The following is a 20,164-nucleotide window of genomic DNA, read 5'->3' on the forward strand; positions in this document are numbered from 1 at the left end:
ACCCATTTCACAGGCTACCAAGAAACAGAAGCGAGGGCTGTGAAAATACTCAGGGAGGTTTTTATGTACGATACTCCGTGAGCAGTCTCGTGATCCTGTGGTGGACTGCGTAGAAGGTCCCTGTAACCCGGAAGCTTCTGCCGTGCTCGTGCTCCCCCCAACTCCTCTTTCCCTCAGGACCCTCCCACCCTGCGGGGTAGCCAGGGGCAGCGGGCAATAGCTCGGGACTGGATACAACAGGTGACACGGCTGAGGCAGGACGGGACAGGTACAGGACCGACAGGTGCGAGCCTGGGAGAGAGAGAAGCACCAGTCCTCCCTGGTCACAGTCCCCACCCACCTCCCTGCAGTGTCCACTCGGTGACTTTGCTGCTGTAGACACCCAGCCCGGCACTGTTGTAGGCGGCCACCTCGATCTCGTAGTTGGTCCAGATGATGAGGTCCTCCAACAGCAGGTTGTTGACATCGGCATCCGTGATGTTCTTGAACTGGTACCCGACAGGCAGCCCGGCCAGGCAGTACCTGAGGGGCGGAAGGCAGGATGCGGTGGCTTGGAGTCAGCCTGCTTGGCGCGTGCCCAGGAAACCGGGTGTCACGGTGCGAGCGTTCCATACCCACGCTGTCCAATATGGCAGCCATGAGCATATACGGCTGTTGGGCACTTGAAACGTGGTTGGCACTGGGAACCCGTACTTTTATTTCCTTTATAGTCAAAACCACAGGTGACCAACGGCCATCTCCCTGGATAGCACAGGCCTAGTGGAGGTGTCTGTTCTTTCTGATGGGGCAGGACGCTGGGGAGATGGCTACATGACCACGGACAATAAGAGTTCTGGGGAGATCACACTGGCCTCACCTTGGAGGGCTCACTGATGGAGGGCCAAGTCCAACCAAAGGTTGGGCTCATTTTCTTATACCCTCCAAAACAGTGGCTCCCCTTTTGACGGTCATTCACTTAGGTGAAGGGAAAACACCTGAGGCTACCTACTTTGCCAATTTCGACCTTCCACTGGAAGAAGAACACACGGTAATAAAGAAGTGGGGTCTGTTCAGGCGAAATTTTGGAGGCTGGATAGCCTCTACCCATTTTTGGAAAATCAGAGGCCTCAAATTATTTTGATGTGTTACAACACCCCATAGCGGTGGTCCTCAGAGGCTTACCCCGCATCAGAACCCCCTGGAAGGCTTGTTAAAACACAGGTTTGCTGGGCCCACCCCGGAGTTTCCCATTCGGTAGGTCAGGTGTGGGACTTGAGAATTTGCATTCAAATCGATGCTGCTGCCGGCCTCAGGACCGCCCTCTGAGAACCACTGCTGATTTGGGGTCACCAAAAGCTCACGACAAAATGAACCGATAATGGAGCAAACTCAACAATAACTTCTTGCAGAGAGCGTAAGCCTATAGGAAAAGGGACATGCCATTTGCAGCCAGCCAGAATTCAGAACATTGGTGAATGTTCAGTAACTTCCATTTATGCTAATTTTAATTCACAAAACCGAACTAATAGCACTTAATAACTCAGTCTGAAGTTATCAGGGACGTGCCCTTGGTCAAGGGGAGACAGAAAAGTCTATATAACTGGGCTTCAATTGGCAGTAAGGACCAAAGAAAGGAGGTCCACTTTTTGACCAGTTCTTGACCCCGTAGTTGGTTTCAGCTGGAATATTTTTGGTTTCCTGGGTGGTTGGCCCCTTGAATATGTACCTGTCTCCCTGGGCCTGTGGAGCCGTGACATGTGGCAGACTTGCCCACCCATAGAGCCTTGAGGACACTACACCGTACCCCCTCCCTCAAGCATTCCCATTGGTTTCCAAGGCTCTGCCTTCTGGAAGTTCTTCTATATGTCTAACCCAAGTCTTTCATAACACAGTGAAGGCACTTCTTGTTGCCGGGCCCTCGTTAGATGGGGAAAGACCCGCCGTGACCTTGCTGTTTCCCAATCCACATCCCACCCTCCCCTTGAGTCTGGGCTGCCCTACCTTTCCCGGGATTGGACGCCTACCTAATGATGTAGCCCTTGAGAAGGCCGTTCTGGTGGCTCTCCGGAGGCGGCTGCCACTGGATCATGATGGACTGGTTGGTCCGGCCGCTGGCGATGACGTTCTGTGGAGGGGCCGTGGGGGGTTCCTCGGGAAGGGAGACCCTGGATATAAAAACGTCAAGAGTGGGTGGGACGGGTTGCTTGGGTGGCTTAGTTGGTTAAGGTGTCTGACTCTATTTTGGCTCAGGTCACGATCTCACGGTTCGTGAGCTGGAGCCCCACGTCAGGCTCTGCGATGACTGTGCAAAGCCTGCTTGGGATTCTCTTTCTCCCTCCCTCTCTCTGCCCCCTCCCCTGCTCGCATGCCCATGCCTGCGCTCTCTCTCCCCGCCCCTCAAAATCAATAAACATTAAAAAAAGAGTGGGTGCAGGGGTGCCTGGGTGGCTCTGTCGGTTAAGCCTCCGACTTTGGCTCAGGTCATGATCTCACGGTTCGTGAATTTGAGCCCCATGTTGGGCTCTGTGCTGACAGCTTAGAGCCTGGATCTGGCTTCCAGTTCTGTCTCCTCTCTCTGACCCTCCCCTGCTTAAGCTCTCTCTCTCTCTCTCTCAAGAATAAATAAACATAAAACAAGAGTGGGTGGGCTTTTCTACTCTTAGTCTTGATGGCAAACACAGGAGTTTAATGGGAAATGAGGAGGCTGCTTTGTTCCTGGATGACTCTGCACAACTGCTGTGCGCTTTTGGGCAAGTCACTTAACCTCTCTGAGCTTGTTTCTTTATCTTTTAAAGGAGTATAATAAAGCTCCACCTGTCTGCTTTATAAGACTGGTTGAGGTTCAAATGACACCATGTATATATATGAATATTTTTAAAACACTATAGGGGCGCCTGGGTGGCTCAGCTGGTTGAGCATCCGACTTCGGCTCAGGTCATGGTCTCACAGTTCGTGAGTTCAAGCCCCGCGTCGGGCTCTGTGCTAACAAACAGCTCAGAGCCTGGAGCCTGCTTCAGATTCTGTATCTCTCTCTCTCCCTCCCCCTCCCCTGCTCATGCTCTGTCCCTGTCTGTCTCTCAAAAATAAATAAATGTTAAAAAAAATAAAAAAAAACCATTATAAAGCCCCAGATGTGTGTATTTTCTGTGCAGGAAAGGGACCTCAGCCTCAGCTTCTCACGTGCCAAAGAAGCTGCTGTTGGAGATGATGATGTCATAAGTGACCAGGAATGTCAGAAGCAGGGATGTTTTTCACTTCCCGGTTGCAAGCTGTAACTAGGTTTCCTTTTCCGACCAGCTGGGCCCAGGGCTGGGGACGGGCAGGCCGGGCGGGGCTGGCGAGGCGCGTGCGCGAGCCCAACGCCCGCTTCCAGAAGCGAGTGCCACTGCATTGCCTCCTCTGGAGCTGCCAGGGGACACGGCGTTCCACCGGGGTGCCGCAAAGCTGACACGCATCCATTAAAAGCAAAAGTTAATTATTTTTGATGGATGTCTCTCCCTTTCAGCTTATTTTTATGTTTTTGCTTTCTGACGGAGAGCTTTGCAACGTGTACCGCACACTCCCACGTCTTTGTAAAGCCCTCAGCGAGGGCGATTTCACCTTTTTCTTTGTGACTCAGGGCTGTTAGTATGAGGATTCATCAGGAAGATGAATCAGGGTTTGAAATGAAGCCTGAAGACGTGGAGAAAGTGTAGGGTAGATGTCCCAGCGCTTTGAGGCTTTCTACTGTTGGGATCTTGTAGTTCTGAAGGGCTGGGGCCGTGTCCACGTTGTTCCCCCAACCACTGATGGACCACACACAGCCTGGCACATAGTAGGCGTTCAATCAGCAGCGAGCGAATACATTCTCCTGTAAGTGCCCTCCTGTTAGCTGCCACCTCTCTCTCCTGTGACGGTGTCACCACCCCTGTGGCATCCCCCCAGTGAGAACCAGAAAGACTTAAGCTCACTGGAACTGTGGCAAAACCGGACGATTGTTTTAAGCCAGAGGTCTGCATACGCACACCTAAGAGAATCCTTTAAAGAGCCAAGTACGTTCTTGGCTCCCTTGTAAACTATCAGTTGACCGTATACGTAAAGGTTTATTTCTGGGCTCTCTACTCTGTTCCATGGGTCTAAGTGTCTATTTTTATGCCAATATCATGCTGTTTTGATTACTACAGCTTTCTGGTATAGTGTGAAATCAGGAAATGTGATGCCTCCAGCTTTGTTCTTTCATAGGACCGCTCTGGCTACTCAAGGTCTTTTGTGTCTCCAAACACATTTGAGGACTGTTTTTTTCTTTTTCCTAATTCTGTGAAAGACGCCGTCGGAATTTTGATAGAGGCCGCACTGAATTTACACATGGACATTTTGGGTAACACGGACATTTTAACGATATTAATTCTTCTCAGTGGGGAAAGGAAAGTCTCTTTAATACACGGTGTTGGGAAAACTGGACAGCCCACATGCAGAGGAATGAAACCGGACCCCTAGCTTACACCAGTCACAGAAATTAACTCAAAAACGGGGTGCCTGGGTGGCTCGGTTGGTTGAGCGTCCGACTCTTGGTTTGGGCTCCGGTCATGATCTCACGGTTCATGAGTCGGAGCCCCGAACGTCAGCCTCTGCGCTGATGTCATGGAGCCTGCTAGGGATTCTTGCTCTCTTTCTCCCTCTGCCCCTCCCCCACGTGCACGCACTCTCTCTCCAAATAAATAAATAAAACATCGAATCAGCTGGAAATCTAAAGGAGAACAACGAAAAAAAAAATTAAAGACTTAATCGTAGGACCCTAACTTATCAAACTCCTGGAAGAAAACATAGGGACAAGCTCTTTGATGTTGGTTTGGGCAGTGGGTTCCAGGAGACGACACTCAAAGCACAGGCAATAAAAGCAAAGATAAGTCAGTGGGACCACAGGAAATGAACAAGCTCCTGCACGACAAAAGAAACAACCAACAAAATGAAACGCTAAATCTGCAAACCATATATCTGATAAGGGGCTAATATGCAGAATATATAAAGAACTCATACAACCCAATAGCAATAAATAAATAAGTAACCCAAAAAACCAACAACAAAAAACCCCCAACCCGATCTAGAAATAGGCAGATCTGAACAGGCATTTTCCCCATGAAGACACACAGATGACCAACAGGTGGGTGAAAAGGAAATGTGAATGAAAACCAGTGAGGTGTCACCCCACACCTGGTAAATCAGCTGTCATGGAAAATCGAAAAGACAAGACAGAACAGGCATTGTCAGGGATGTGGAGAGAAGGGAACCCTCGCGCACTGTGGGTGGGAACGTAAACGGGTGCTGCTAGTGTGGAAAACAAAATGGCGGCCCCACAAAAGATTAAAAAATCCATCCACAGGATGGGGCGCCTGGGTGGCTCAGTCGGCTGAACATCCAACTTCAGCTCAGGTCATGATCTCGCGGTCCATGAGTTCGAGCCCCGCGTCGGGCTCTGTGCTGACAGCCCGGAGCCCGGAGCGTGCTTTGGATTCTGGGACTCTGGCTCTCTCTGCCCCTCCCCCACTTGCACTCTGTCTCTCTCAAAAATAGAACAGACATTAAAAACAAATTTTTAAAACATCCATCCACAGGAGATGAACACAGGATCTCGAAGATCTGTCTGCATGTGGAAACACCCTACGTATCTGTCATTGGATGGGTCCATCAGGCAGATATAGATGCATACGATGGAATATTATTCAGCTATGAGAAAGAAGGACCATTTGCACCGACAAACACTGTGCAATCTCGTACGCGGGGTCTACAAAAGCTGAATTTAAGAGAAACAGAGAGAAGGGTGGTAGTTACCGAGAGCTAGTGAGGGAGGGACATGGGAAGATACTGGTCAAGGCTACAGCCTTCTAGTTATAAGCTTAACAAATCCTGGGGATCTGAAGTATAGCCTGGGGATGATAGCTGAAAATGCCGTATCGTCTACTTAAAAGTTGCTCAGAGAGGAGGTCGAAAGTGTCCTCACCACAAAAAAGAAATGGACGTGTCAGCTAACGCTGTGGTGCTGATCACATGGGAACATACAAGTGTATCGAATCAACACTGTGTGCCTTCAACTCACTCACACCGTGTCACATGTCAATTAGAATCTCAATACATCTGGAAAAAATGAAGAGAAACATAAGAAAAGGAACGCTTTGGTGCATGGGATTTGTGTCACCGTCACTCTGGCCCCTTGTTGCATGGCTTCTTTCTCCCCAGAGGTGACCACCTGGTTACAGGACTTAAGTGGCCAGAATCAGTCGCCTCCTACGGAAGCGGGTATTACCGGGTGATGCTCGAAAATGGACGACCCTCTGTTTTTCCTCAATTTTCATCATCTTTAAAGCAGCCTCGCCGAAAGCTTAACCAGACCTGGCGTCTTGCAAGGCACTGGATACGGACATCTGTCACGTGCACGTAACAGTGACGGCGGCCGATAGGGGAGGCAGAGCAGAGCGAGGGGAGTCTTTGAGCTCGCTCGGCTCCCAGTGAGAGGGACCATTAAATCGGTGCTGATCCTGCCCCGGGCACTGCTCACGGCACCTCCCCCGGGTGACCTTTCACCTTGGCGGCCTCCCTGTGAGGCAGGTGTGAGTGATGCTACCCCTTTCGACAGAGGTGGACACCAAGGCCCCCAGGATCTGCACACAGCGGGCCCCGCGTGGCCATACTGGTCTCGGCCGTAGGCAGCCCCCCTCAGCCCCGCCGGCCAATGGGGTCGCCGAGACCCACAGGGCGAGAGCACCTGCTCCCCTCACCTCTCCGTGTCCTTGCTGAACTGTCCCTTCCCCACGTCGTTGACGGCACAAAGACGGAACTGGTAGGAGCGCGCGGGCACCAGGCCCTTGACCATCACGGAGGTAGCCTCGGGGTCCACGCTGGCCAGGAGCACGGTCCAGGGGGCATCTACAAGGACAGAGGGTGGAGGCAGAGGTGGACATCCCGGGGGCCGTGTTCCTTACCCCCAGCCCCGTTTGGGCCAGCAGAGGCGCGCCTCCCCCAACTTGATCCGGCAGAGGCTGGCCACGTCATTTTCCCGGGTCCCCTTAGCCCACGTGTCCCAGGGGGTTGGAGGGTCCTGGGGAGGGAGCAAGGACTCATGGGAACAGAGATGGCGGGTGTCTTTTCTATCTTTTTTCTCCCCCCCTCGAATCGATGAGCTCCAGGCAAACTGTATTGAAAATGCCCCTGAAACAAGGCCTGTTAATTCTGCAGTTCCCAGTCTGGAGGCTAAAGAAGAAAAAGAGTCGCCACGGCCTTGGAGGCTCGAGAGAGGCAGGTCCTGAGTCCCGCACCTCACAGACATGATCTCATTCAACGGCCACAGCGGCCCGAGGAGGCGGATGCCATCGCTCGTTCTGCGGGGACGCGGAGGCCTCCAGAAGGTCTGCTCAAAGGCAGAGAACCGGGACGTGGGGGAGTTGGATCCCGGCCCCGGGCCGCCTCCCCGAGCCCGTGCCTCCGGCTGGCTGCGGCGGGAAGCCTTACTGTTCTCTGACATCTCCAGGACGTAGCGAAGCAGGGGGCTGTTGCCGTCGAAGGGCTTGGCCCACGTCAGGTTGATGGCCCGCCTCTCCGCTGTGCTGAGGGTCGCCACAGGGCGCTCGGGGGCGTGGGGCAGCTGCCTGGGGGAGAGAGGTATGGCGGGGCGGGCTGTGAGGTCTGGAGTCAGGTGACACACGGGCACCAGGGCTCAGACTGAACTTCGAGATGCCTCAGCCGCCAAGCTCGGCCTTCGGGCCGGCCACCTGGAGGCTCTGCTCCCTGGCTTACGGGCCTACCTGTCCTACCTGTTCCCAGACTCCTCTGCTCTTGACAGAAGGCCTCACTGAGCTGCGGTTGGGGGGGGGGGGGCCCGGGCAGGCTGCCCCCTTACCTGACGCGCAGGTGGGCACTTCGAGAGTCATTGCCCCCGGCTGAGAGCACCCGGCAGGTGTAGGTGCCGATGTCCCCCGACCACGTCTGCGAGATGTGCAGGGAGCCGTTTTTGTCGAGACGGATGCGGGGGTTGCTCTCCATGCCCAGGGTGGCCCCATCCTTCTCCCAGACGTACCTGAGAGTAAGAAGAACCAGTCAGTAAAGAGAGGTAGGGAACTAGGGGGTGCTCAGCCCAGGGCGGGTCTGGAGGAGAGTTCCAAAGGTGGCAGAGTCCCCCCCACTTCCCTACCCGCCCCCTCCCCCCCCCTCCCCCCGCCCCGGGGCTGGTCTGGGGCCGGAGCACGGTGGGCACCCCATCAGCCCCCAGCCCACCGTCCCCGAGGCAGGTGCTCCGTCCGGGAGGGTTAGCACACGAAGCCGTCACACCTCTATCTCAGGTCTAGGTCAGAGCCGTGTTGCTTTTGGCCAGAAGCGACTGCCAAGCAGCCAGCACAAAAGAGCCGGCAAAAGGTAATCTTCCGAAGAGGTTAAAAGATTACAGCTGGAAAAAGAATTAACGTTTCCGCACAGACTGCATTTTGGAATTAGTTTTATGAGGGGAATCATTAGATCAATGCATCACTGTGACAAATTGACTTCAGTGTCCAAAAAATCACTTTAGCTTCGGTCAGTCAGTACAAAGGGGGACTTGAGAAATTACACACACGCCCGGGCCTGACAATAAGAAATATCCCCTCTGGAATGATTCTTGAGGAAATACAACTATTACTGTCAACATAACGTGGGGTGCCAGCTCCGGGGAGCACGTCCTGCTGTTGCCCCCCAGCAAGGTTGGCCAGGGTGCTGGGAACAGGATGGGGACTGAGCCGCTCTGTACATGACCCATCACTCGCTCAGCTGGGGACAGGGTGGCCTGAGCCACAAGGATGCGAGAGAACTCTCTGTGTTAGAGAATGCAAGTTTGCTAGGGAGAATGAGCCTGTAATATTTTCAAGGTAGGTTTTAAAAAAAAAAAATCAGGGAATTGCAAATACAAATAGGAAAAAAAAAAATACAGGAAAACCGAGAAGCTTTCCCATAATGGGTAACCATGATTAACAGCTGAGCATATACCTTCCAGACTTTTCCCTCCTGCCCCAATGGGCATGGTACCACAGTGTTTCTATGTTCTGGATTCAGATTCCCTGGTCAAATGTTGCCTTGGCCACTTACCAGCGTTTGTGATCCTAGGTGTGTTTATTTACCCTCCCTGTGCCTCAGTGTCCTCATCTGTCATACGAGGAAAATAACACCACCCGCTTTATAAGGTTGCTCTAAGGATTGTGTGAGTTAATATAAAACGCTCCAAGAAGTGCCCGGAGCGTGGCAAGGGATCAATAGAAGTTAGTCATCATTATGCACTTTGACTCTTATAGCACATGTACGTAAACAATATCTAGCTATCTATCCATCCATCCTGACTTTAAAGCTGCTTTCCCGCCCCACAAAATGTCACAAACTCTTTTAAATGGGCTGCTTCCACACCATGGTTTTTATCAGCTGCACGGTGCTTCCCACATGATTGCTCTGCGACCGTTCCCATAATGTTGGGTGACCAGCTTAGCTCCTTGTTTGTCGATATTATAGTTAATGCTGCGATGAACATCCTTGCAGTAACGTATTTTCATACGTGCTAAATCATTTCCTCGAGGATACGTTTTCAGCAGTGAAACTGCTGAGTTAAATTTTAAGGCTTTTTATACATATTTACAAATTGTCAGAAGGAATCACCTTCAATTCATCTCCATAGCTAGAAAAGAATCATCTGTGCCAGCACTGACGGCATGAGTACAATTCCTGCATAAGAAACAGCTTATGGCAGGGGCTCCTGAGTGGCTCAGGAGGTTAAGAGTCTGACTTCAGCTCGGGTCATGATCTCACGGCTTGTGAGTTCGAGCCCCGCATTGGACTCTCTGCTGTTAGCACAGAGCCTGCTTCAGAGCCTCTGTACCTGCCCCCCTCTCTGCCCCTCCCTGGCTCATGCTCTCTCCCTGTCTCTCTCTCTCTCTCTCTCTCTCTCTCTCTCTCAAAAATAACTTAAAAAAAATTAAGAAAAAAAAAACAGCTCGTGGCAAGCAGACATCTTTTGCCCTGGGAGGTGGTGTTTTGGGAAGCATAGATTACCACCTGTGGAGTGTTTATGCCCCAACAACTGAACCCGAATCTGATCAGCCAGTTCCTTGAATCTAACTAGAAATACCAGGGATCGAAGTACAAGCGTACCACACCACGAAAAAGCAGCTAGCCCAACCCCGAAGGTGGGGCCTTCTACAGTGGGTATCGCCAACAATGGCCCACCGCCTGTTTGTGTAAATAAAGTTTTATTGGAACACAGACATGCCCGCTTGTTTGCACACTGCCTGTGACTGCTTTTGCACTGCAAAAGCAGACTCGAAGAGCTGTGACAAAAGCTATATAGCCCTCAAAGCTTAAAACATGTACTCTCTGGCCCTTTACAGAACAAGTTAGCTGGACCTCTGTCCTGTCGAACCTGGTCTCTCCAACTAATTAACTGCATGTAAACAAAGCAACAATGAAAACAAGAATAAAAAGGAGGGGGAGGGGACTATGTAGAAAGGAGGCACACTCACCAAAAGCAATGTGCAGACCTTGGGTGGACGCTGAGTTCAACCAACCCACTTTTATTTATTTATTTACTTATGTAATGTTTATTTTTGAGAGAGAGAGAGACAGAGTGTGAGTGGGGGAGGAGCAGGGGGAGAGGGAGACACAGAATCCGAAGGAGGGTCCAGGCTCCGAGCTGTCAGCACAGAGCCCGATGTGGGGCTTGAACCCACGAACCGGGAGATCGTGACCTGGGCTGAAGTCGGACGCTTAACCGACTGAGCCACCCAGGTGCCCCATCAACCAACCAACTTTTAAAAAGGCACCTCTGAGATAATCAGGGCCATTGTATCAGCAGACATCAAGGGATTGATTGCTCATTGTGTTAGGTGTGACCAGGGACATGGTTGTTGTTATGTTTAAAGAAAAGTCCTTTTAGGTAAGAAATGCACACTGACATATGTAAAGGTGAAATTACATGCTTAATATTTGCTTTTAAAATATCGCAGTTAGGGGCGACTGGGTGGGTCAGTTGGCTAAGCATACGACTTCAGCTCAGGTCGTGATGTCACAGTTCGTGAGTCCGAGGCCCGCGTTAGGCTCGCTGTGGGCAGTGCAGAGTCTGCTTTGGATCCTCTGTCTCCCTGCTCTGCCCCTCCCCTACTCACGAGCATGTGCCCGCACTCTTTCTCTCTCAAAAACAATAAACAAACATTAAAAAAATATTGCAGTAAAAAAAGTGTGTGTGTGTGTGTGTGTGTGTGTGTGTGTGTGTGTGTGTAGTGGGGGAGGGGGATAGGCAAAATCAGGTGAGCAAAGTGCTGACAATCACTGAGGCTGAGAGGTGGGTATATGAGACTTAATGACACTGGTCTCTCTACTCTGGCCTATCTTGGAAATTTTCCACAATAGAAAGTTAAGAAAGAATAAAAGAAAGGAAGGAAGGGAGAAAGGAAGGAAGGAAGGAAGAAAGAAAGAAGGAAAGGAATGAAGGAAGGAGGAAAGGAAAGAAAGAAAGAAAGAAAGAAAGAAAGAAAGAAAGAAAAGGAAGGAAGGAAGAAAGGAAGGAAGGAAAGAAGGAAGGAAGAAAGAAAGAAAGGAAGGAAGGGAGAAAGAAAGGAAGGAAGGAAGGAAGAAAGGAAGGAAGGAAGGGAGGGAGAAAGAAAGAAAGGAAGGAAGGAAGGAAGGGAGAAAAGGAGGAAGGAAGGGAGGAAGGAAGAAAGGAAGGAAGGAAGGAAGGGAGGAAGGAAGGAGTAAAGAAGAAAGAAAGAAAGAGGAAAGGAAGGAAGGAAAGAAGGAAGGAAGAAAGAAAGGAAGGAAGGGAGAAAGGAAGGAAAGAAGGGAGAAAGGAAGGAAGAAAAAGAAAGAAAGGAAAAAAAACAACCAGCGGGTTCATTTAACTCAGGGTATAAATTTTCCAAAATTATCTGTTATTATATAGCTGGCTATTAAACAATTTTGACGAGTGATTTTAAATGATATTAGATAGGGGGCACCTGGGTGGCTCGGTCGGTTAAATGTCCAACTTCAGCTCAGGTCATGATCTCGCGGTCCGTGAGTTCGAGCCCCGCGTCGGGCTCTGTGCTGACAGCTCAGAGCCTGGAGCCTGCTTCCGATTCTGCGTCTCCCTCTCTCTCTGCCCCTCCCCTGCTTGTACTCTTTCTCTGTCTCTGTCTCTCTTTCTCAAAAATAAATAAACATTAAACAAATTAAAAAAAGAATAGTCCTCAGGAAATCAAAGCCGTGCAAAAATAATTACAAGGATGTGGATCGTTATGTTTCTTAATATTAGCAAAATTAAAAAACAATCCAAATATCCAGCATTAGGGAATTGGTAACATAAATTCCATTACAGCCACACAATGGACATGTGAAGAATCAGGTAATGGAGTTTATATGAAAATATTCATCGACAGGGAAAGAGAGTCACAACAGGTTCTTAAGGTTCTTACCAAATAGTAATATTTGGGTGTCATTTGTAAAAACCTGGAAACAGACTAAGGAATTGTGTTTCCAGTTTTTTACAAATGACACCCAAATATTACTATCTCTGAGAGAAACAGGTAAACTTACTTTTTTCCTTCTTTTTTTTTTCTCTCTCTCTCTCCCTCCCTAGTTTTTGGGGCTTATCTGCATTTTCTATATTTTCCTTCTATACAGGATATCTATTAGCCATGCAGTAAGAAAAAAGGCCAACAGAAATACGGATTAGCAGTCATCGTTGCCCGGCTGGATTTCTCAGAGTGGGTCTAGATCTGGCCTCGGATACCAAACGGAAGAGTTCTCTCCTGAGACTGTTCTGGAAACTGTTCCGCCACTTTATTTGATTTGGTTGCTTGGGTCCTTCCTAGCCTGTCTGGTCAGGGAGTCCCATGTGTATTCCCTGAAGCTGGGACAGGGTTTTCAAGTCCAAGGAAGGGGTGGGAGATGTGGGGTGACTTTGGGCACAGGCTGCAAATGCTGAGGGACCAGTTCTGTTCTCTCTCTTCCCATCTAGAAAAAACTATGCTGCATGGAGAATTCCATTCTGAGGTGAGGACCCCTCCAGTGCATCAGAACACAGTTTTCCATCTGTGGGTCCCTGGAGGTCCTTGGAAGGTGGGCCTGCGGCTATATTGCAAGAGATCCACGAATCCCTTTGTCGATGAAGGACTGTCTGGAGAATGGGGGCGCCTGGGTGGCTCAGCCGGTTAAGTGTCCGACTTCGGCTCAGGTCATGATCTCACGGTTCATGAGTTCAAGCCCTGCATCGGGCTCTGTGCTGACAGCTCGGAGCCTGGACCCCGCTTCAGATTCTGTGTCTCCCTCTCTCTCTTTGCCTCTTCCCCGCTTGTGCTCTCTCTCTCTCTCAAAAATAAATAAACTTAAAAAAAAAAGAATCGTCTAGAGAATGAATAAAATATGCAAGTATTTTCCAAATAATAGATGACGTTTTAATAAATAAAACGCCAACTTATTTTAAAGTGTTACTGAATTAACCAGCTTTTTTTATTATAAAATTTTTCAATTAATGGGTGCTAAAATTATAGCTACTTATGTATAGAACTGAGACTCACAGCGGTATTCTATGGGGAGGAACATGTGGGTTCTCTTGGAGAACATTTTTATGGTTGGTATATTTTTTTTTCCAAAAATTGAATAATCCCAGGAATAAGCATATTCTGAATCATGTGTTGACAACATATTAACTACATCTCTGTGATTTCAAGGCTCACTGCTTGCGTTTGTGCCGGCAGCACATGACGACTGCCCTAAATATCAATGTTTAATGTTCGAGGAGGTGTTTCTCAAACTGGAGGCCCGCAGTGGATTGGCCGAGGATGGATGTGTGTCAAAAAGTCTAGGAACCCTTACGGGCAACCTTGGCTTCCGGCTGTGGGGGGTGGGCATTTGGTGTGGCTGTTAGACTGTCATATGCCCAATGGCCACCAGATGGCGCCCCAGGATGCAGCTGCCTCCAGAGCCGTGGGGGCCAGGACTCCCGAGTGGCGTCAGTGGCCGGCCCCTTCCAGCCTCGCTGCCGGCTGCTTTGGCAGTGATACTGGCCACAAGCTGCCCTCCCCTTTTGCCTCCATGGGGTCACAGCAGAGGGAGTACCTGACGGTCACTCGGGGGTCATGGGTCACTCCGCACACCATGGAGGCCTGGGTGCCCTTGATGACACTCTGGTCCTGGGGAGGCTTGGTGATGCGGGTCCGGGCTGAAAGAGGGCAGGGAGACAGGGTGGTGAGAAGGGGGTGTAGAGCCGGAGTAACAGGTGAGATGCAGGTGTGTGGGAAGGGCGCCTTCGGGTAAACCGAGCCCGAGTGGCTGAGTTCGACGGGTAGGCGGAGGCAGGCCCCGCGCGTGGACAGGTCTCCCGCAGCCGATGTCCCAGAGCGTTAAGGGAACTCTGTGCCTCCGTGGTACTTGAATTCTTGAAAGCCACGTTCGTGGCGGGGGCTCGTTTAATCCTGCCCCCACGAACCCGCGTGAGGGATACACAAACGGAAATCTGAGGGTGATCGGGGGCCCATGGTCCCAGCACATCGGTGGTCTAGCCAGCGTAAAAACAGCATCCCTGCTGCACGGCATTCGAGCCCATGGGTGTTCAGCCTCCCCAGGTGGCCCGCAGGCACGTCTGTCTTGGGCGTGGATCCCCAGTGGTGCAATCTGACCGCACAAGGGGCTTGATTCGCTTCCTTAAAGCAGGGCTCAGAGCACTACGGTCGGGGGCCGAGTCCGGCCGGTAGCCTCTTTGGCTACCAAAGCCATTAGCATCGGAACCCAGCCGTGCCCTCTGGCTGCTTCCTTGCTGAAACAGGAAAGTCAGTCGAGGAGTCGGGACAGAGGCCGTCCAGCCCACGCAGCCTAAAATAGTTACTCTCTGGCCTTTTACAGAACGGGGGTGCTGACTGCTGCCCTAACGTTGAAGACAGCTGCCCACCGCCTCTCTGTTCTCACTCGGCCACGCGCGGCGAGAGCCCTCGCTCTCGTGGCACCATCGGCAGAAGCCCGGCCTTCCCTCTGCAGTCATTCATTCGTCCGAGCCCTTCTCTCGGAAGAAGCGCCCCTGGCGGGACCGACGTGCGGGTGTGCAGGTGCCGGCAGGGGGACACTGTGCTCGGCACACACTCACGCACGGACGTGTGAAGGCACTGTGCACACTCACCCCACACGACCAGGTCGGCCGAGGCTTCGTCGACCCCCCGAGAGTTGGTGGCCAAGCAGGTGTAGGTCCCGGCGTCGGAGATGCGCGTGGGGCTGACGAGCAGGCTGCCCGACTCCAGCAGCGTGAATCGAGGCAGCTGGACGGAGCCGCTGGCCAGGATACGCTCCCCTGAGGGCGACACGGGGTGGGCTCGGGGTGCGGCCGGCTGCGCGCGTCCACGCAGCCCCCGGCACTCTGACACGGCGCGAGCCCTCTCCCCGGAGGCTCCGGGCAGGTGGTCTCGGGCAGGCCCCCAGCTTTAGAAAGACTGGGAGGGCCGCGGAGGTGGGGGCAGGGCTGGGGGGGGGGTGGAGGCCCAGGGGGGTTTCTGACGTGGTGACAGGCACGAGGGCGCTCGGTCACAGAGCCCGGGTCTCCTGGCGTCTCTCTCTCTCCACCCACCGCGCCGTCTGCCCTTCGCCGGAGAAGGCCAGGGACGGTCTCCTGGAGCAGCCAGGCACAGCTCTTGGAGACAGCTGGCACCCGGGCCGGGGGGGGGTGGGGTGGGGGGAGGGGGCAGACAGCTCTGACAAGGTGGTGACGGGCATCCTGCGGCAGGATGCTTCTGGAGAGTCACCTTCAGGGGAGCGGAGGGAGGTGACGGGCGGGGGCGGGGGGAGCAGCAAGGAGCGGGGGCGGGGAGGGGTGGACAGGGACAGGGTGGGCCAGACCTCCCTCTGCGGTGGGACCTGGGGAGGCCTGGTGCCTGGGGGTGAGGGAGGGAGATGAGCCCGAGACTGTATCTATTTTAAAGACAATCCCACCTGTCCGTGCAGAGGGGTATCTTCATGTGCAAGCCTGTGGGTGTCTCCCTTTGCACCCACGGGCAGGAACGCTGAACCAGTGAGCGTGTCGGGTGAGCGTGTTTATTTGTGTCCATACCCGTGCCTGGCTGTGCCTCCATTCACCCCACAAATATTTATTGAGCAGCTACCATGTGTCAGTCTCCGGCCTGGGCCCCAGGAAGACAGCGGCGGGCCAAACCGAAGCCGGGGCCTTCGCGGGGCGGCAGGCGACGAGCGGAACGAAGGGGCAGGTTTTCTTGTATATAAGGAGGTGGAGAAATTGAGCCGCGGGGGGCGGCGTGGGGAGGCCCGGGGGAGGGGGGCAGGTGAGTCCTAGGGAGAAGCTTCCTCCACGCAGACTTGGGAGGTGCGAGGGAGTGACTGCAGGTGCACGCACACGTGTGTGCACACGGGGAGAGCTGGGAAGGCGAGGTGTGGAACCAGAGCCGCGGAGGAGCCACCGAGGGCGGGACCGCCTGAGCTTCGCTGGCTCGGGTGTCGGGAGCCCTCCGCGCTGCCGTGGGGGCAGGGATGGTCTCCCGCTTGCACGGACGGCCACCACCGTAATACGGACCGTCAAACAGCGGCCATTCACTGGGCTTCCCCACTGCCGAGGCACAGTGCTGGCTCTTGTTTCGTCCTCATGCTGACCCAAGGTATATGGTCCCATTGTCCTCAGTTTACAGACGGGGACCCCGAGGCTCCGAGGGAGTAAATGATTCACCCAAGGTCACAGGTCTCTGGAGCTGCAGAGCCGGGCCTTGAGCCCAGGGGGGCGGCACGTGGTGCATACCGTGGTGTGAAAGACGCCCCGCCCCTGGGGGTGTGCAGTGCACGACCTTCACAACTGTACATAGGGAACCCGACCCGGCTGTCTCCAGAACTGAGCTCTGAGGACTGCCCTAGGCTGTCACACGGCCACACCCTCCAAAGGAGATCAGTCCCATCTACCTTTCTGCCAAGTGATGGCCGGCCGGGGCGCTCCCGAAGTCTCGCAAGCCAGCACGACTGACATGCCATCGATCACTGTGCTGTCCAAGGGGCCCCTGGTGATGTTGGGGGCGATGCCTGCAAAAGGAGACAGTGGAGCCTCTCAGCTACACCCCGGAGGAGCCCCCACCGCTAGAGGGCCAGGTGCTCATCCTGCCCCTGCCACCAAGAAGGACGCAGGTGTCCCGATGGGACCCCAGCACCGGAGAAAAGCCCGGAAGGCCCTCCGGGGCTCCCTGCACCACCTGCCCTGTAGCAGGACCCAGGCTACACCAGCCCTTCTGCCTTGATTCTTCGGCCTCCATCTGGGGGAAAAGGGAGGACCCCTGAGGGCGGCTCACACCCACCATGATGCCTCCTTCACTGCACAGGATATCGAGGCTCTGGGTTCCTGACAGAAAAAACGGTTATGGCCAATAGGAGAACACTGCCCACTCTGCACGAGGCCTGGCCCTGGAGAGTCCACAGCCCGGTCGAGCTGTGGTTCTTCAAGATGCAGCACAGCGTTCTCGCTTTGCGCTGGCCTTCCCTGGCCCGGCCCTCAGGGGCAGACGTGCATGGGAGCAGAGCTTAGATACGGACCAGCGCTGGCTTCGCCCACACTCCTCGGAAGTAAGAAGCGAGACGGCAGCCTTTCCGTCCCCAGTGCCGTTTTGGGGCCAACCCAGCTGGCCCTCTGCCCCACGGCCGCCCCGTTCGGGGGGACCTCTGTGGGACTGAGGGCCTCCCCCGAGGGACTCCGGGAGGCCCAAGACCACACACCCTCTTGCTGCTGAGACAAGGAACCCAGCGGCGCTTTGCACGTGCACAGAGCTCTGCCATCGACGGTGTGGCCACTCATGTGGCATTGGCTGCGAACGCAGCTCCGTGAAGAGGGCGGGAGAGCTATGCTCCCCGCCAAGAGGCTCCAAGAGGGCAAAAGGTTTGAAGGAGGGACTGAGATGAAAGCCCTGGGTCTCTCTGGAGAAGTAAGCGAGTCTTCTCAGTGGGGACGGGGTGGCTTCAGCCCTGTCCAGGAGGCCAGGGGCAGCTGCGAGGCCAGAGCAAGACGTGGCCTCACAGACGCTTCTCTCCAAGAGCCCGTGAACCCCTCCGCGGCTCAGGGTCCTGGAGCGCCAGACCCGGGCTGGGAGAGCAGTGGGCGCAACCGGCTAGGGCCGCCCCCGCTGCTGAGTTTTCTGGAATCCTAGCTCTGCAAAACACAGCATCTTTTCTCGAGAGGCTGCTGGCTTGGAGGAAGGCTGCATCCTGGGAGCGGGAGGGACTCCGGGGCAGGACAGCAGAGGCCCAACTTACTGGTGACAGCCAGGTAGGTAGAGGTCTGCACCTCGCCGGCCGCGTTGCGGGCAAAGCACTGGAACATGCCGGTGTCGTCGGGCACCAGCCCGCTGATCTGCAGGCCCCCATCACCGCGCTGCCGGAATCGGTTCAGCCTCCCCACCTCCACCACGGCCGCGTCCTTGTACCAGGTGATGGAAGGCGGTGGCACACCTAGGGGGACACGTGGGCCCACAGTCAGCCCACCTCCGGGCTCCCTCCCTCCTGCCTCTGAGGGGTGCCTGGAAGTCTGCATGGGGAGGGTGTCCCTGTGTGTCCTGCTCCCTAGAACCTTCTTAGAGGGGCCGCTAATGGTCTTAGAGGAGGTGAAAGATGTTCTCGGGGTGGCATTTCTCAAGTTCTTATAAGAGCAGGGGTTCCGAGAAAATTTAGCTGGATTAGTTTAGCTTGGAAATGGTGGATGGGACAAATGAATCAAAAAAAATTTTTTTTTAAGAAAGAGAGCGAGAGCAGGGGAGGGGCAGAGGAAGAGGGAGACACAGAATCTTAAGCAGGCTCCATGCACAGCGTGGAGCCCGATGAGGGGCTCGATCCCATGACTCTGGAATCATGACCTGAGCCGAAATTAAGAGCTGGGACGCTCAACCTACTGAGCCACCCAGACGCCCCATAAATTAATTTTTAACTGGAATTAAATTTTTTTAAGGCTTATTTATTTTTGAGAGAGAGACAGACAGAGCGTGAGCAGGGGAGGGGCAGAGAGAGAGGGAGACAGAGAATCCGAAGCAGGCTCCGGGCTCTGAGCCGTCAGCACGGAGCCGGACGTGGGGCTCAAACCCATGAACTGTGAGATCGTGACCTGAGCTGAAGCTGGACGCTTACCCGACCGAGCCACCCAGGTGCCCTAACTGCAATTTAATTTAGCAGAGACTTTTATGTATTTTGAGAACCTCCAACGGGGGTTGTTTTCCCAAGCCCACATGAACACAGAGTCCCGTGTCGAGCAGCACACAGAGGAGGCTGGTGCTTCTCGGGAGCCCTCTCCTACCTGGTCTGCACAGGGAGGTGAACAGGGGCTCCCTGTCTCTCAGCCTTGCCCAAGCCACACACCCCTGGGCCTGGCATGGTCTTCTCGCACGTATCCCCAGCCTCCCCTCTCTCCCTCTGGGTCCCAGCTCAAATGTGACTTCCCCAGGTGAGCTCCCACCCTCCATCCGAAGGAGCACTCGTGGCCCCAAGCCCCCTACACCTGCTTGCTTCTCCTTCCCAGCTCTTTTTCAACCCTGACATTCTACGACGCTGTATTTCATCCTTTCCACGGGGCACACACATTCTTTCACGTGGTAACATCTCCGAGACAAAGGCGTCTTCCTATCGAAAGCACATCATCATTTCATTGGTAGTCTTTTTTCTTTCTTAGTGGCACATAAAATAATGGGGCATCTCACAACCCATGACATTTTCGATGAAATGAAATAAAGTATCTTTATTTGCTCATGGGTTGGTCTGCCTGCCTTCGAAGAACGTTAAGTTTCGTAAGAGCAAGGATTTGGCTGGCTGTTGGGTTCATTCTGTATCTCCCCAGCCCAAGAGCAGTATTGGCACGTGGAAAACCCTCCGAAGGTGTCTGTTGGGTGAACGAATGGATCTTGGTCTTCCCCTCGCGTGGGCTCAGAAGGGGAGTCCTTCCTCCCTCCCTCCCTCCGCTGCGACTCTCCTTGCCTGAGCTACGTTCCGCCTCTTTGCTCAAATGACACCACGTTCCATGCTGGACGCCCTCTCCTATCATCCGATCACCCTGGACGCCAGCCCGGTTTTGGGGCTGCCTTGTAGCTCAGCCGGGCCAGAAAGAGGGAGGCTGGGGATGGGAAGAGTGGAAATTCTCCAGGAGCTCTGACTAGGGGGGTTAAGTAGAAAAGAGTAGGGGAGAAAATGGAGCAAAATGGACCAGAAACCGGGCGGAGCT

General features: G+C 53.6%; 1 protein-coding gene across 3 annotated transcripts in view; it reads right to left on the reverse strand.

Annotated features, from left to right (window-relative positions):
- The window catches only part of SDK2 (sidekick cell adhesion molecule 2), a 264,330-nt gene that overhangs the window by 63,154 nt on the left and 181,012 nt on the right, over window positions 1-20,164 (reverse strand). For all 3 annotated transcript variants that reach the window (XM_042914557.1, XM_042914556.1, XM_042914558.1), the window contains 9 exons: window positions 18,217-18,411; window positions 16,882-16,998; window positions 15,107-15,274; window positions 14,053-14,155; window positions 7,850-8,026; window positions 7,462-7,598; window positions 6,732-6,879; window positions 2,004-2,144; window positions 341-522 (listed from right to left, as the gene is read on the reverse strand). In XM_042914557.1, the coding sequence (XP_042770491.1) occupies window positions 341-522; window positions 2,004-2,144; window positions 6,732-6,879; window positions 7,462-7,598; window positions 7,850-8,026; window positions 14,053-14,155; window positions 15,107-15,274; window positions 16,882-16,998; window positions 18,217-18,411 (1,368 nt within the window). The remainder of the gene's footprint in view (window positions 1-340; window positions 523-2,003; window positions 2,145-6,731; window positions 6,880-7,461; window positions 7,599-7,849; window positions 8,027-14,052; window positions 14,156-15,106; window positions 15,275-16,881; window positions 16,999-18,216; window positions 18,412-20,164) is intronic.

Source organism: Panthera leo, chromosome E1, assembly GCF_018350215.1.
Source record: "Panthera leo isolate Ple1 chromosome E1, P.leo_Ple1_pat1.1, whole genome shotgun sequence".
Taxonomy (NCBI): domain Eukaryota; kingdom Metazoa; phylum Chordata; class Mammalia; order Carnivora; family Felidae; genus Panthera; species Panthera leo.